Source organism: Saimiri boliviensis, chromosome 5 (assembly GCF_048565385.1).
Source record: "Saimiri boliviensis isolate mSaiBol1 chromosome 5, mSaiBol1.pri, whole genome shotgun sequence".
In the NCBI taxonomy this organism is placed as follows: Eukaryota; Metazoa; Chordata; class Mammalia; order Primates; family Cebidae; genus Saimiri; species Saimiri boliviensis.
The window spans coordinates 140,332,745-140,348,379 of record NC_133453.1 but is presented as its reverse complement, the minus strand read 5'-3'; the positions used below and the strand labels follow the sequence as shown (position 1 = coordinate 140,348,379).

The 15,635-nt window shown below is 48.5% G+C and overlaps 1 protein-coding gene across 3 annotated transcripts; it reads right to left on the bottom strand.

The window, feature by feature from the left end:
• Positions 1 to 776: 776 nt before the first annotated feature.
• NR2F2 (nuclear receptor subfamily 2 group F member 2) lies at positions 777 to 14,351 on the bottom strand. Of its 3 annotated transcripts, none has more exons than XM_003921589.3 (3): positions 13,553 to 14,351; positions 5,235 to 5,762; positions 777 to 2,521 (listed from the first exon to the last, which is right to left on the bottom strand). In XM_003921589.3, the coding sequence occupies exons 1-3, from the start codon at positions 13,593 to 13,595 to the stop codon at positions 2,247 to 2,249; spliced, it is 846 nt and encodes a 281-aa protein (XP_003921638.1). In that variant the 5' UTR covers positions 13,596 to 14,351; the 3' UTR covers positions 777 to 2,246. The 3 variants fall into 3 exon arrangements, with proteins under 3 accessions (XP_003921638.1, XP_039335862.1, XP_003921639.1); XM_039479928.2 differs by lacking the exon at positions 13,553 to 14,351 and adding an exon at positions 7,323 to 8,267; XM_003921590.4 differs by lacking the exon at positions 13,553 to 14,351 and adding an exon at positions 5,981 to 6,175.
• Between the last annotated feature and the right edge of the window lie 1,284 nt (positions 14,352 to 15,635).

The window sequence follows — 15,635 nt, the reverse complement described above, 5'->3', positions numbered from 1 at the left end:
ATTTTCTTTCACCTCCCTCACTAGTCCCCCCACTTAAACCAAAACATGATGAAGTATTGGGGTGGGGGAAGTTTGGAAACCTTGAATAAGAACAAAATTGCAAGCTCCCAGCACTGAGTGTCCTCCAAACCAGGAAAAGAGAAAGAGGAAAAATGAAAAAAGACTCCAAAAGAAATAGTTACTACTTCCAAATCAGCACACCCTGTAAAGTTTCCTTCCTTCCTTCCTTCTTTCTTTTTCTCTGTCCTGCTTTATCTTCTTTTTCTTAATTTGGCTTCTCAGGACAAAGGATCCCAAGAGCAGTACAGATTGTAGCTACACAATCTGAAATGTCAAAATGTCGATGTGTTTTTATGTACATAACTCCAATGGAAAAGATTCCCTTGACCCTGTGGTCATGCTCTCACAGACTGAAGGTAAAGGGGGGGAGGGGAGAGGGAACCCAACTGCAAGTTATCATATATACATAAAAAAAGACCCTTCAGTCTTATAACCTATATCACTGAATCTGAAATCCTCTCAACAACCACGCTAGAGCAGAACCACAGAATATTTTTTAAAATCTCACCTACTTAAGGAAAAACTCATTGCAAACAACTGCCCTCTAGTTACAATGCTGTGATTAGCTTGCTTGAACGATCTTCTGAGTAACTGTCAGAAATGTACAAAAGAGTATTTTTTTCTGATCATAAAATAGATACTGATCTCAAGATTTCTAATACTTTTTCACAATACCTTCCCTAAGCAGGCACTTAAGTGTGACAAATATAAGGGCCTTTTTTTTTTTTTTCCTGGAAAATCCATTTTTAATTAAAAGGAGGATTAGGTGAATGGGGGTGGTTTACTATATCAGTATGGCACTTCCTAAACCATAGATAAACCATTAACTTCAGCTCCCCCCCACCACACACACACCCAAATTAAACAGGCAAATACACTAGTCCACCTTTGAACAAACTGACTAAGGGGAGTAAACAAATGGGGCCCTCCCCCCAGCCGACTAATCGAGAGCTCACAGGGGCTCTTCTGGATGTAGACAGTGAGTGGGGACAGCCAGGTTTCAGATATCAAATAATATTTTAATTTCTGAATACTTTCAATTTTCCTTGGAATATAACACACAAAGACTCGACCAAACAGTTCAGTTATTATAACTTTTACAGTATACAGAAATGTTGCACTTAAAAAAAAAACCTTCAGTTTTTTTAAAACACAAACTGTAAACTCTAAGATACTGAATCAATCACGTTACCTATAAGTGCCAACAGTGTTATTTTTGTCATGCTGATTTCAATGGTATTTTTTTAAAAAGGGAAAATATCAACAATTATAATACAAAGGGTTTGCAAATATACAAACAGATATAGGATTTTCATAACAATTCAAGAACTAAGCGGGACCCAATTCAAATTACAAAAGTTCACTTTTTATTCAAAACCTCAGCATGTGTCTTGGACACATTCCTTGGCTGCCAATAAATTCCACAGTTCATTCTCTTTCTTAAAATATTTTTTAAAAGCTAGGTTTGTCATGGTGTCTTTTGGGGAGGGGCAGGGTAGGGGAAGTTAAGTGATATATGTGGTTCCTCCAGTTCTCTAATTAGAGTGCTCAACTTCACCTAAAATTTTTGGTCACCACTTGTAAGTGCGTTTCCATCATCTTTGAGTTGCCTTTTAAAGTTTTATGTCTTCCTATGATATTTTCATGGACTCAGTTTTAATTCTTGCAGAACATATATTTTAATGATACACAGTTTTTAAGAAGCCAAGATTATATCAAAACTTATTATAGAACCACAGAATAAACTGGTTTGGAACCAGAAAAGTACAAAAAAGAACAGCTAGAAGTACATAGACACAGGACAATTAATAATTTGGAAAAAAAAAAAAAGACTTACTTTCTCCATTCTGCTAATTGTCTCCCAATCTCCTTAAATGCACTTTTAGCAATATTTTTCAAAAATTTACCAAAAAAAGAAAAAGACTAATTTCCTTTTTTATACAAAAATGATAAGTAGCAAGTTGTTCTGACCGACACAGGAGTTTTTTTTTAATGCATTCTGTAAAAGTTCATTTGACAGTCTTTTTTTTTTTTTAATTCACAGTCCATTAAATTCTTCCCCTCTCTTCTTTTAGCAAACTTGAAACATCTTTTTATATCCTTTCTTAACAGAAGGAAATTAAGCAAACAAACCAGTCTTTTGCCTTTTCTTTCTCTGTTTCACTCCCCCTTCTTATTTTATTTATTTATTGAATTGCCATATACGGCCAGTTAAAACTGCTGCCGGACAGTAACATATCCCGGATGAGGGTTTCGATGGGGGTTTTACCTACCAAACGGACGAAAAACAATTGCTCTATGACTGAGGAGGAGACGGTGCGGAGGGAAGGGAGGCGAAGCAAAAGCTTTCCGAATCGCGTCGGCTGGTTGGGGTACTGGCTCCTAACGTATTCTTCCAAAGCACACTGAGACTTTTCCTGCAAGCTTTCCACATGGGCTACATCAGAGAGACCACAGGCATCTGGAAGAAAGTTTTAAAAAAGAAGAAGAAAAAGAAGAAGAAGAATTCAGTCATCAGATTAAGAGGCTTGAAATGGGTCACATGAGGTGTGTGCATAGAGCTCTGTCAAACTGCCCCAACCGGAGTTGGAGCAAATGCCTATGTGCTCAAAACTTAATGGGGGTGGGGGGGGGGGAGGGAGGGAGAAAGAGCAAGAGATGGTCCTGAAGTGTTTGCTTTAAAATAAAACATGCTCAGTGTGCCACAGGCTTTCACTGCCCGAGTGCTTAGCCTGGGTCATTGAGAGACCCAAGCAAAAGTGCATTGGTCTATCTGGCCCAAGTCGGTAAACAGAAGAAACCCAAACTGCCAGCACTCTTTCCCCTCCTTCTCTGTAAATAATAGTTTGGCTTATAATTATATAGGGGTTGGTAGGGGTTGGGGGTGGACAACCTGGCCCAGTCCTGCGTAAAGGCGTCCACGACCCAGCCTCAGATTCTCTCCAAAGAGGGCGACTCATTTTTCTCCAGTCTTTGAAACTGATTTAAGTGGCCCTTTAAAACTGATCTTGTCAGTTTAGCCTATTGAAGGGCAGCCATGCAAACTGTGATCTCTCTGTTCATTTGAGCTGTTTCTTTTCCCCCCTTTTATTCTCTCTCCCTTTTTCTCCCAACCCCCCCTTTATTTTTAAAAACCCAGGTCCCTCCAAGAAGCATCCCCCCTCCCTGTTATCTTCAGGAAAACACTTTTCTTTTTCTGATACGTGAAAACACAATAAGTGCCTTTGAAATGAGAGGCTTCTTGGTAAAGGCGGTTCAGGTTGTGACCTGACCTTTCAGGGCTCCCCAGACAAGACTGGGGTTAACACATGCATATTGTGAATCATTAAAACAGATATTCGAAAAGAGCCACCACCACCTCCACCCCAAGAACCAGAACACACAGGCAACCTCCTCATTATGTATATCTAGGACTCTGCATGTCTACAGAATGTAGAGGTGTCTGTGGTCAGGAACTAAAAGATCTGTTTGCATAGGACTCCATCCCTCTGCGGCATCATCGGAACTGTGTGTCTCCCTCTGAATCAGATAACAGGAACCTTTATCTCTTTGTGAGGCAGTTTGCATTCTCCACACAGGCCTTCACATTTTGCAAATAGTCATAAATTAAACTGTTAACGACAGTATCAGGCATTTTTTTCCTTGAAAGACCCAGAGTAAGGCTAAGAGCTAACAATGATACCAAGAAATTAACAACCACCTCCATCATCCAAGAAGGTGGGCAGGGTGTTGTGGGATGGGGTGAAGGTGGCTATGAGGTAGGGAAATATCCTGCCTGTATATTGCAGCAAGCAAATGTCCTAGAGATGAGGGGCTCTCGAGAAAAATAATCCCAATCCAAACCTCTGCAAACAGCTTCCCTTCCCAGACACTAACCTTTCATTGATTACCTAAGGACTTCCAAAGGCAGATCGGGGTGGCTGTGTGGGAGATCTTATGTGGAACGCAGCAATATACAAGACAGCAGTTTGAGGACTCAGAACCTGCAAGCCATTCAGCTAATGACTTGGTTCCCCAGACTTCTTTCAAACAATAAGGAAGAGATTGTGGACCTCCTTTATGTTTGCCGCATAAACTACACATCTCTCCTCATTTCCTGTTACAAGCTGAAAAAATTGTAGTGGGTGACTAGGTTCCAAGCCTTGCTAATGTCCAAATGTTTGTCATACTTAATCGGGAACCCCTTTCCCCTCTCAGCCATGACAAAGGGATCAGCTGACAACTTAGTTCAAGAATGTGAAAGGGAGGTGGTGACTTCCATCCACCTAGGCTATGCTGAACTCAGCCTGGAGGCAACCAAAAGGCTCAGGTGTGGCCCCAAACGGAAAGCCAGATACTTTCAAAAATCATCTGGCCTCAAGAGTTAATTATTATCAGATCTATTACTCACACAGGTTAAACTACATGCAAACTAATTAGGTTGCATAATGCAGTCAATGATGGTTTTATATCTCTAGCAACATCCATATCAAGCCCAAGTTGGCATATACTTTGGGTTGTTTGAAAATTGCCTTAAGTGTTTGCTTGGGCAGGTGAAGCAAGAGGCCACAGTCTTCAACCTCCCGCAGACATTCTGAAGAGTTATGATGGTCCCTTTCCTCCTCTTGCCCCTTTCTGACAGCTCTTTTCCCCTCTCCTGGCAGTCCGCATTATTTCAATAAGAATATGATTTTGAAAATTGCTGCCCTCAGGTTGGATTTGCCTGGAGCTCCAACTCCTACTGAGTTAGCAGGCAAACTTTCCCCTGCAGAGACCATGTCAGAGCTGCTGCAGTGCCCAGGGGCATCTCCTGGAGGCCCAGCCAGGGTCCTAGAGAAAACGGAGGACTTGAGGAGATTCCCCGAGGCCCAGAGGGCCTGAGTTCAGGAAAGGGAGCAAAAAAGTGCATCCCAATCTGGATTCTGCAGGTAGGGGAAAGAGGCAGCAGAGACTGCCCTATGGCCCATATAGGGGAATCTATCTGAAGCATCCTTCCTGCTGCCCAGCCTTCCTCTCCTCTCCCCAGGACAGTCTGGTGGTGTCCAGCAGCTATACAAAGTTCCCACTTCAAGTTGCACTCAACAGTTTGGCCTTTCAAGGAGGAGGCTGGGCTTCCCCTGGGGACTCCCAAGTTCTCTGAGCCCCAACTCTGGGCTAGGAGCCCGTGGGCACGAAAGGACAGGGCTCCTTCCTACCTGAGGTGAACAGGACTATGGCCTTGAGGCAGCTGTACTCGGCTGAGTCAACGTGCAGCGCCTTGAGCTTCTCCACTTGCTCTTGGAAGATCCGTATGTGGTCCATAAAGGCGACCACCCGGTCCGCGGACATGGGCGAGGCATGCAGGCCGGCGGCGGCCAGGAGCGGGGCGACGTGGAGGGGCATGGAGCACTGCGCCGCATTCAACACAAACAGCTCGCTCCAGGTGAGGCGAAGCAGGGCCACCTGGTCCGTGATCTGCAGGTCGGGGAAGAAGGGGATGTTCCGGGCCCACTCGACGGCGCTGAAGAGCATCCTCGCGGCCAGTTCGCAAATGTTCTCGATGCCCATGATGTTGTTGGGCTGCATGCATTGGCTGCCGAAGCGCGACGTGGGATAGGGCTCGGCGCGCAGCAGCAGGGAAATATATCCGGACAGGTACGAGTGGCAGTTGAGGGGGTCCCCGTTGGTCAGCGCGAACTGCCCGTGGGTTGGCTGGGTGGGCGGCATCCTGCCCCTCTGCACCGCTGTGGGGAGGAAAGGAGACACTTCACAGTTAATGACCAGCATCGGACCCCAGGCTCCCCGGAGGGGTCTACCCCAGCCCGACCCCCACCTGACCCAGGCCCTGAGCAGAGCAAGAACCAGGCAGGCCTGCCACAGACCTGGAGTCGCCAGGCTCCCGGCACTACGCCTTTCAAACCACCACCCAGGCGAGATCTGAGGGCCAGAGGAGCACACTTGCCTCCAAGGCCCGCTTGGGGCTGGTCTGCCGAGGACCCAGAATTGGCCACTTTGCCTCGGGGTCCCTGGCGCTGTGGGAGGGATGTAGCATTCTGAGGGCATCTTTCTTCTTTACTGCTAAACAGCTGATATTTCTTATTGATTGGAGGAGAGGGAACGGGAGGGGCGACTCTGGGGGGAGGGTGAGACGCTTTTGCAAAAGGCACAGGGGTTCACCCCAGAAGGCCTGTGACCACTCCGGAACGACTCTCCCCCAAACCCCGAAGCCTCAGCCCCAGCCCCAGCCCGGCGGGGAACCCCCAGTGAGAGACAAGCAGTGAGCGGAGGTCTGGCGTCTGTCTAATCAGTGTGCTCGGAGAAGGAGACGGAGGGAGAGGGCGGAGAGAGAGAGGCCGGCTAAGGAGAGAGGAAGTCGGGAGAGGCAGGGAGCAGGCGGCCGGCACTAGCGGAACCTGGGCAGGGCCTGTAAGGACCGGGGCAAGCCGGAGAGGCTCGGGCTCAGGCTGTTATCTGACTGCGGACCGGGAGAGTCGCTCTCGCAGAAGCACAAAGAAACCCCGGCGTCGGCTCGCCCCAACCCGGAGCTCGCGCCCCGCGCCCCGCGCGGAGCGCGCCATTGGCAGAGCACGGCTCGCGGCGCTCGGCGAATTTTATATCACAAAGACCCAACTCGTACAGAGCGAAAGCAGCCGCCCAGGGCCCGTCGCCCACCCTTTCCTACTTCCTATCGCGCTCTCTTCGTTTCAAAAGTGAAAGGAAAAAGGAAAGCAGAGTTGTTTTTTTTTTTTTTTTAGCAGAATGTTAATCCACGGAGGGTCACATGAGCGCTGCCCGGGCGGCAGCGTTAATACGGCGAAGTGCATAAAATTGCCATTTGTAATTTGAACCTCCTGTACAAAAGTACAATCTCAGGTTGGGGATTTTTTTTTTGAGAGGGTGGGGGCTGGGGAAAGGGGTGAGGGAGAGGGACATGTTGAACATGCAGGAGAAACAAGAGGAGAGAGAGAGAAGTATACTAGGCTTTAAAACAACAACAACAACAACAACAACAACAACAAACACCCCATCCCTTGAAGATAGGCAGACTCCAGCGAACTCACAACCAATGCAAAGGAAATGAAAACAGCCCAAAGAGAGAGTAGAGAAGGAAATCAGTCGGCCAAAGCATGCGGATTTGGGGGTCTGGGTTCCAATGCAGAACTCGCTTCTAGTATAAAACCCCTTGCCGCTGCAATACGAAGAGAAGAGCTCGGGGCTTCTTGTCCTTACCCAGAGCAGGCTAGCCACACGTACCCAGGACCCAGGGACCCAGGGCGAGGGAAGGAGAAATGAGAGGCCGATACCTTCCCGTCTCATGCCCACTTTGAGGCACTTTTTGAGGCGGCAGTACTGGCACTGGTTGCGGTGGTGCTGGTCGATGGGACAGTTCCGGTTGGCGCGGCACGTGTAGCTCAGGTTCCTCCGCACGCTGCGCTTGAAGAAGCTCTTGCAGCCCTCGCACGTGAACTGGCCGTAGTGCTTGCCGCTCGACTTGTCCCCGCACACCACGCACTCGATGTGCTGCTGCTGCTGCTGCTTGTCGCTGCCCGGGCCGCCGGGGCCGCCCTGGCCACCGGCCGCCGTCTGGGCCGGCGTGCTGGCTGGGCCCCCTTGGCCGGGCGTCTGTGGCGTGTGCGGGGCGCCGGGCGGCGGGCCGGGCACGGGCGGCGCCTGCGAGGCCTGGCTGCCCTGTGAGCCGGGCACCTCGTCCTGGGGGTCGCGCCACGTGCTGACTACCATTGCCATATCTATGGGGGCCGCGTCCGGACTTCCTGCTCCCCTGGCTGCGGGCGGCGGCGGGGCGGCGGCGGCTCCCCGGGTCTCGGGCTCCGGCGCACCGCCTTTTGTGTGTGCGAGGGTGCGAGAGGGCGCGGGAGGGCGCCCCGGGTGGCTCGGGGGCTGGTTGGTTGAGGTTGGTTAGTTTTTCCTTTTTTGTTTTTGCTTTTGCAAAGTTTTGTCGATTGCTTGTCTGGCCCGGTGTGTTTGTTTTGTTTGTTCCCCTCGGCTCAGCTTTGTTGGTTTCGGGGGGCTTTCCGCCGGGAGGGGAGGGGAAGGGGACAAGAGAGCGAGTGGGAGCAGAACGTGGAGAGAGAGGGAGGGGAGGGAGAGCTGAAGTCGATTGTCTGGCTTCAAGACAGAAGTAGGAAGCAAAAAAAAAAAATCTCTCCAAAGATCTCGCTCGCCCTCACTCTCTCCCTCCCTCTCTCGTTCACTCTCTCGCTCTTAGAGCTGGTGTGCAGCCGAGGAGTTGGCGGAGGAGGAGGAGGAAGAGGAGGAGGAGGAGGAAGAGGAGGAGGAGGTGGTGGAGGAGGAGGAGAAGGAGGAGGAGAGGCGACTGTCCGGGGGCCAAGTCCAGGGCAGCCCACAGTCAGCCATTCAGGAAAGCCATCGAAATCAGGAGGACTAGGAGATCGGAGGCGCCGGGTGCGGGCGCGCCCTGGGAGCCAGGCAGGCCGGGGCGGAGGCCGGCGGCCCGCGGAGTGGCCGGAGCGCTGCCCGGGTCCGGGGGAATCAGCATGAAAGTGGTCCGCGTCGGGCGCTGCGCGGCGTCGTCCTGGCGCTGGGCCGCCGCCGCCGCCGCCTGCCCCGGGCGTCCGGCGCGCGCCTCGCTCTCTCCGGCCGCCGCCGCCCGCAGTCGCCGGGTGGAGGCCGCTCGCTGTTCCCTGCGGGCCGCCCGGGCCGCCGCCGCCGCCGGAGCCGCCGCCGAAGCCGCCGGGTCGGGCCCGGAGCCGCCGCGTCTAGCGCCGCCGCCGCCGCTGAAGTCGCTGCTGCCGCTGCTGCCGCCGCCGGAGCCGCTGCTGCTGCTGCCGCCGCCGCCGCCTCACACACATAGGGAAAGAGTCAACTCGCCGGCGGCGGGGGAGAAATGATAAAAGAGAGAGAGGAGGGCAGATCACCACCTAGAAGCACATCCTTCGTGCGCGGAGGGGGGAGAGAAAGACGGAGAGAAAGAATGAAAGACGGGAAAAAGGCAGCTCGGCACCCGGAGAAAGGAGGCAACTCAGGGAGAGGAGGAGGAGGAGGAGAAAACACACACGCGCGCACGCACACACACCGCGGAGAGAAAAGAACAGAGAATCAAAGTGATCAAATATGCTAAAAAGGGGGGCGCGGGAGGGAATGCGATTTATAGGCGCCGGGGCTGGCAGAAGTGGCTTCTCCGCGATCAGCTCACTGAGCTCTCTATATAGTGAACTTTGACACGACTGCTGCAACTTAGCGCACGTTGCCATGGCGACGGCGCGCCTTATAAGGCAGCAGCCGGGGTTGGCCTGGCCAGGCGCGCGCGCGCCGCCCCCTCGCCGTCATTGGCCGGACCGCCGCGGCCCCGCCATGGCGGCTGCAGGAGCAGCCCGGTCCTAGCGCGAGCGGCGTCTCAGGCAAGGCGCGGGGCGCGCTGGGGACGGAGGTGGGAGGGGGGCGGGGACGGGGTGGCCGCGCCGCCGCCGAACGGGGGATGGGCCCGGGCTGGCCCCGCGGGCGCTGCCACCGCGGTCCCCACAGCCCGCACCCGAGGTTTCCGCCCCGGCTGAGAGACTAGCGCCGCGCGCACACACGGCGTCTCTTAAAGGCTCCGTGAGAGGCTTTGCATGGAATCCGGGGCTTCGCCTCTCGCAACTTGGCGATGTCACTAAACCCGCCGCTAGCGCACCACCCGGGACTCCTGGCGCATCTTAGTGCCCGCAATGCCAAAGAAAAGTTCCCTGGTTTCTTTGCAGAGGGGTAGGGAGTGAGGGGGGGAAGGTACCACAAACGGAGCTTGCAGGCCTTTCCCAAACGAAAGATTTGGCCAAATCCAGGTGATAGCAAACCCTTCTCTTAATCAACTCTGATCACTTTTTCGGTTTGGTGGCCCATATATATATATTTCTTTTCAGAGGATAAAGCCGTTCTGCTTCTGTGTTTTCCTTGTAGGGTTAACATTTCACAGGTATATGGCCTGACATTTTAATTGCCCAAATAAAGCATCTTGGATGCTGAGAAGCAGAAGTAGACTTCACCTCATTGTCATGACGCAATTAAAATCAATTTTTCTCAACTTTACTCTCTCTCGTTGGTGTTAGCTAACTCTCCATAAAACACCCTGCCACATACCCCAGTTATGGTGAGAGGGGAAAGACTTCTGCCCGCTGATGGGCAGGAGGAGGCAGCTGCCCAGCCTCCCCTGTGCACACCCTCTGTACACACATGTAAACGCACATGTATCAGATACACATTTGTCAATGTACACAGACAAAGACTTCACCGACTATGCTTCTAGGTCAGAACAGTTAAGTACGGACTTCATTGTTCCTCAAGTTCCTTTTAAGCATTCATATAGTCATTAAAAGTCACCCAGAGATTCTGCCCCAAATGGGAAATAATACCAGTACAGGTCACAAGAACCACACACAAGCCATGTTCTACCTCCAGAAGTCACTGCAAAAAGAACAACTTCATAGACGATTGCCATTCTGCTGCATGTGCTAAAATAATTGAGACAGTTGTGTCTTTGAATTCCAGGTGTCTGGTTTTAAACATCAAACATGTAGAATTGCTCTCAGAACACACTATACTCCAATGCAGTAAACTTGTTGTTTGATTGTGACCAGTTAATGAATTATCATTATTCCACATTTATATAAGAAAATTGTGTCTCCTTGGTACACACTTTGCACCAAGAAAAAAACCTTATGCCGGTAAGCCAACCAGGTTTTTGAACAATTAAAATATTTTACACAAAAGACGCTGAGCTCCCGGGGAAAAAAAATGAACACATATGAGGAGTAAATTGACGACTACAGGAAAGCATCCTTGGTAGCTGAAAAAAACTGACAGGCTAAAGATATTTTTAAAACAAACCATACATATAATTGACATGTATAGATTACATTTTGCATTCAATTCTCTTTACACACATAGGCAGAATATGAGGTAGGGACTAAAGATCTGGGCAGCTGGGGGCTGGTTTTTAGGAAAGAAAAATCTTTTTTAAGCTTTATTCCTGAAACCTCCTCAGCCCTCACTGTTTCTCTGATAAAATTACATATTTCACTAAAGCTGCAGGTTCTCGGTTTATTTGAAAGTTGTTTTTTTTTTTTTTTTTAAGTCCAACAAACCTATAGTGGACACTGAACTATCATAAACCTGGTGTGTAATAAGATTGCCACAGAGTGAAGCCAAGCTGAGAATTTCAGGTTGATTAGAGATACAATATAACTTTTTCCTAAAGAGGTTGAGAAGAATGGAAAAGAAATCATTACAGAGGAGAAGGTTTTTGGTTGTTGTTGTTGTTGTTGTTGTTGTTGTTGTTGTTGTTCCTTTCAACCTCTGTGATTTAGGAATTTCTAATGTTACAAATGTCAGTAGATTAGGGACACACTCAGCTGAGATGTGATGAGGCTGGGGTTGAGATAGGAAATCTAATGGGCATTCCCATCTCAATTTAATAGAGGATGAAAATAATTGATTATAGGGAAATCTTAATCTCGCCTCCTCAATAGGGAGACTTCCATAGCAGAATACCTTTTACCCACCTGGGAAGAGACAGTATCGAGGAGGAAGAGCTTTCCCAGTTCACTTAGAGATTTTTGGAATTGGAGTATGTTCTGATGGCCTTAGATTGAAAATGAAATATTTCCCAACCATATCTGAAAAAATTGGAGCCTGTTAGGCAAATGATCACAGGGCTGCCATAAAGTCAGGGGTGTTTTGCTCTGTATTTTTGGACTCATTCAGTTATGAAAATGCAAGTTACAAGGGGGAAAAATCACAGTATAAATTATACTTAATTTTAATGCATAGAAGAAAAGGCAAGACTACAGACTGAGAAGAAAAACGAGGCAAAAATATTGTAAAATGTCTGCTCCAGAGACGCTCACTTGCTGTGGCGCTAAGGTTAAAAAGCTCTGAGAAGATAAAATCAATATATTATTATTGTTTCATAAAAATCAGACTCAGTCTTTTTTTGGAAATGTAAATTTATTTTAATGAGAGGAATGGCAAGCTTTAATTTGCCTAGAAAAAGTTGGGAAAACATTTGCCCTAATCTAAAAAAGAAAAGAGGAAACTCAACACTCAGAAATATAATTTTCTTGCAGAAAGCGGGCCTGATGGGCTGTATTTCTTTACAGATTAAATCACAATATGAATACAGACCCCAGCAAATGCCGAGTTTAACTCTGAACTCAGTAGAAACCAGTTCCGTCCTCCAGGATTCATTGAATTCCTCCTTTCCCTCAATCTAGTCCGTGTGTGTTTTTCTCTTCCACCACACTGAAGCTCCATGAATAGGGAAAGGGGCTTCCATTGTGTCCCTCTGAACTTCCAAGTCAATGCAATTTTTAACCACTGGCTTGTGGTACTTTGAAAATCACCAGGGGCTGTCAGAGTTGGGTCCTCTGAAAAATTTACAGTGCTAAATCAGAGCATATGCTGGGAGGGAAAAAATTGCTTAAGATTGGAGCAAGTACAGTATCTGTCTGCCCCCTAGTGTAAGAGTCCTCGCTGCCTAAAATTCAACTTTAAAAGAAAAGGAGCTCTTAAAGGGAAACGACTTTGGGCTCACGTAGGCATAGGAGAATGAAACTTCTGTACATTTTAATCTGAATAATTCTTCAGGATTTAAAATTAATTGGCTCTGGCTTGGTTGGACCATACTCGGATCTCGCCACCTCTGCGTTTCCCAAGTCACTGGCGAAGAGTTGATTTTTTTTTTTTTTTTTTTTTCTGAACTGGGTTTATGTGCGTCCCCCTCACCCCCTCCTCTCTTTTTCTTTCTCTCTGTCTCTGTCGTCTCTCTCGCTGGCTTTTTTAAAATGAGGAACCGTTCCTCGAACGTTCTGGACAGAGCACAGAATTGCTTCTTAAGTCAGCCCGGCGCGGTTGCAATAGACAGCAAAAAGGTAAACGTTTGCCTGAAATCCGCACGCCAGCTCCACCACCCCGCCCGATGGTGAGTACCCTTCTCGTCGCGATTCTCCTTCTAGCTTAACCAAGCGCTCGCCTACCCGAACCGTGGCCGAGGGCGCCGGGCGAGGCTTTTCTCTCTCCCTGCCTGCCTGGCTGTCAGTTGCACAAGGTTGCAAAACGAACCGCAGAGGCAAAGCAAACAGTAAATTCTGATACTTAGTGCGAGCCTAGCAGCTCCTTTGCTGGAAAATCAGTCATCGGCTGCTTGGAAAACCACGCTTATAGGACTGGTTTTTAGTTTGTGCTATGGAAGGAAATGAGTTTGAGGAGACAGGACGAGGAGATAGGAGGCTCCGCAGTCTTAACGCTTCGGTTTCATCATATTTTGGCAGCTTTGCAATTGTATTTTCCCCCTCGCCCCCTTCACCATCTCCCCTACCACACACATGTAATAAAATATGGCAATGCATTGAATTGACTCTGTTCCCCCCTTCCCCGAACTCCTTAAACCATAGTCCTCGGCATTTCATACACGCTAGCAAACCGATTTTTTGAAAAGCCCCAAGTCATCCCCAACCCCACACAGCATAAGGAGAAAAGTAAGAAAGGAAAGAGAGAGAAAAAATACTGTAAGTAAACATACCAAAACCATATTTGCCTTGTTCAAGGTCCCAAACAGCTTGCATCTTCCTTCTAAACTGGAATAACTCTCCTTTAGTTTGGCGGGTGAAATAAATGCTTTGTTGGCCCCCTGAAAAGATGTGTCTTTGATAATTAAAGAGAATCACCTCCTCGGTGTTTATCTAAGCGATTGTGCAAACTGATAAAAAGTAGGCACTAGCCTGCAGGGAAAAAGAGGAAAGGTGAAGGGAGAGATCTTCCACCTCAAGGAAGTGCTTCCCCATGTATTAGGCTCTCTCAGCCTTGGAAAACCCTGCACACTAACTTTAGAGAGACAAGGTTTCAGGGAGCTTTGTACATAGCTGCTGAGGAATGCAAGCCTCGCCTTTAAGAAAAAAAACCCCAAACCGTAGGTAGGAGATGTCTGGAGTGATCCTTGTCTCTCATCTCATTCCTTAGAAGGAAGAGTGCGTTGTTACACCTTGTTTGGGGCTGGAAAGACGAGACTTTAAAAACACCCGTCCAATTGAAAAAAATCTCCCAACTTAATGAGTTTAGTCGGAGGCTGGAGCAAACGGCTCAGCCTCAGCAGAAAACCGCCAACACTATGGGCGATATTGCAAAGCAAGACGACCCAAGGCACAGCCAAATTCCACTGTTTGGGGTCGAGAGGGATGCAGGCTAATCCTAAAGCAAGTTGGGAAAAAACAGAGGTGGAAGAGGAGGGGGAAAATGCATCAGCCTCACAGACTGGCAGACAGGCTCCCCTCACCCTGGATCAAAGATAGAACTTGAAACAGGAGGGCAACATTTTTCCTAGGAATCCGTTGGAATCCTCATTTTCTACTTTTAACTCAAGTCTCCCCAAGTGATTTTTTCCCCCTCTCCCCTGTGGATTTCTGCCTCCCTCCTTTCCGGTCCTCATTCTAGAACTTTCCTGAGGAGGAAATCTATTTCTTTTTGGGGGGAGGGGTTCCCCATTTCATGCCTTCAGATAATGAATGCTTAATTCACCCCCCTCCCTTTCTCTACTCCCCAAAATGAATAAAGGAAGCAGGAATACGGTAACTAGTGAAAATTGAGAATAAACTATGCTGGCTCTCACAGTTTAATACAATTTTAACTAATGGATTTTTGTTTTGTTTTGTTTTAAGAGAAGAATAATGGGGAAACACGGATCTTTTATTTTAGGAAACTGTTATGGTAAGATGTATGTCAGACTTGACAAATGGAACTAACGCTCTTCGGCTGCTTCTTGTCCTTGTCTTAAACAGGAATTAAGTTAAACACAGTGCTGAATGTTAATTACATGTTTACTGGCTAATGAAAATTACAAATGGTTTTGCCACCTCAAACAATGATGAAAACTCTGAAGACACTGTAATTATATACTTTGAGCAAAATAACTCAGAATATTGATCATAAGAAGTGTAAATCTTTTTTAACTATTCATTAATACCATAAATATGGGCTAGAGAAGTTTTTCCTTGCGGTTTGTCTCATCAGTTAGACTGAGTGGATGGATGGTGAGGCTCCTCTGGGGAGGTGGTGAACTCATTCTCTTATTAGAAGGAGGCCACTTGTGTAACTCGGGGGTGCCCCCTCCCTTTCGCCCCCGCCCCCTTCATCCCCAGCAGAAGGTCGAGGAAGAGTTGAACAGGAAGGCTGGGCTCAGGGCAGGTGAAGGTGATCACAGCCTGGCCTTTTCCTCCCCTCCCTGTCCACCTCACTTTTCTCCTTCCTCCCTTTCCTGCCAGTTCTGATCGATGACCGCCTTCCCCAGCTTGGGCACCAGTGGGATAACCTGGCATCGGGGGTTCCTAATGGAGGACTAGTTAGACCAGGAAACTCACCCCACCCACAACCCAACCATGCCCTGACAACTTAAATTCCCTTCTTCAGAGATGGCTCAGGCAGTTCATTGCAAAAGAAGGGGGGAAAAAAATGTTAGGGATGGAGGTTGCTATTGGGTAAGGTGGCTCAGGCGGCAGAACCAGAACTGGTTTCCCTGGGTTTGGGAGCAGAGAAAATTTTTTGTTGTGGTTTTCTTTTAACTTTCACCAGAGTTGTAGTGCTGGCAGCCACTCCGATCTCGGAGGTCAAAG

Bases quoted from the DNA above. Each gene is read 5' to 3' on its own strand.
- NR2F2 (XM_039479928.2), bottom strand. From the start codon at position 7,764: ATGGCAATGGTAGTCAGCACGTGGCGCGACCCCCAGGACGAGGTGCCC. The intron at 5,763-7,322 runs GTATCGGCCTCT...TCCTCCCCACAG, and splicing joins AGTGGGCATGAGACGGGAAG to CGGTGCAGAGGGGCAGGATG. The intron at 2,522-5,234 runs GTAGGAAGGAGC...ACTTTCTTCCAG, and splicing joins CATAGTCCTGTTCACCTCAG to ATGCCTGTGGTCTCTCTGAT.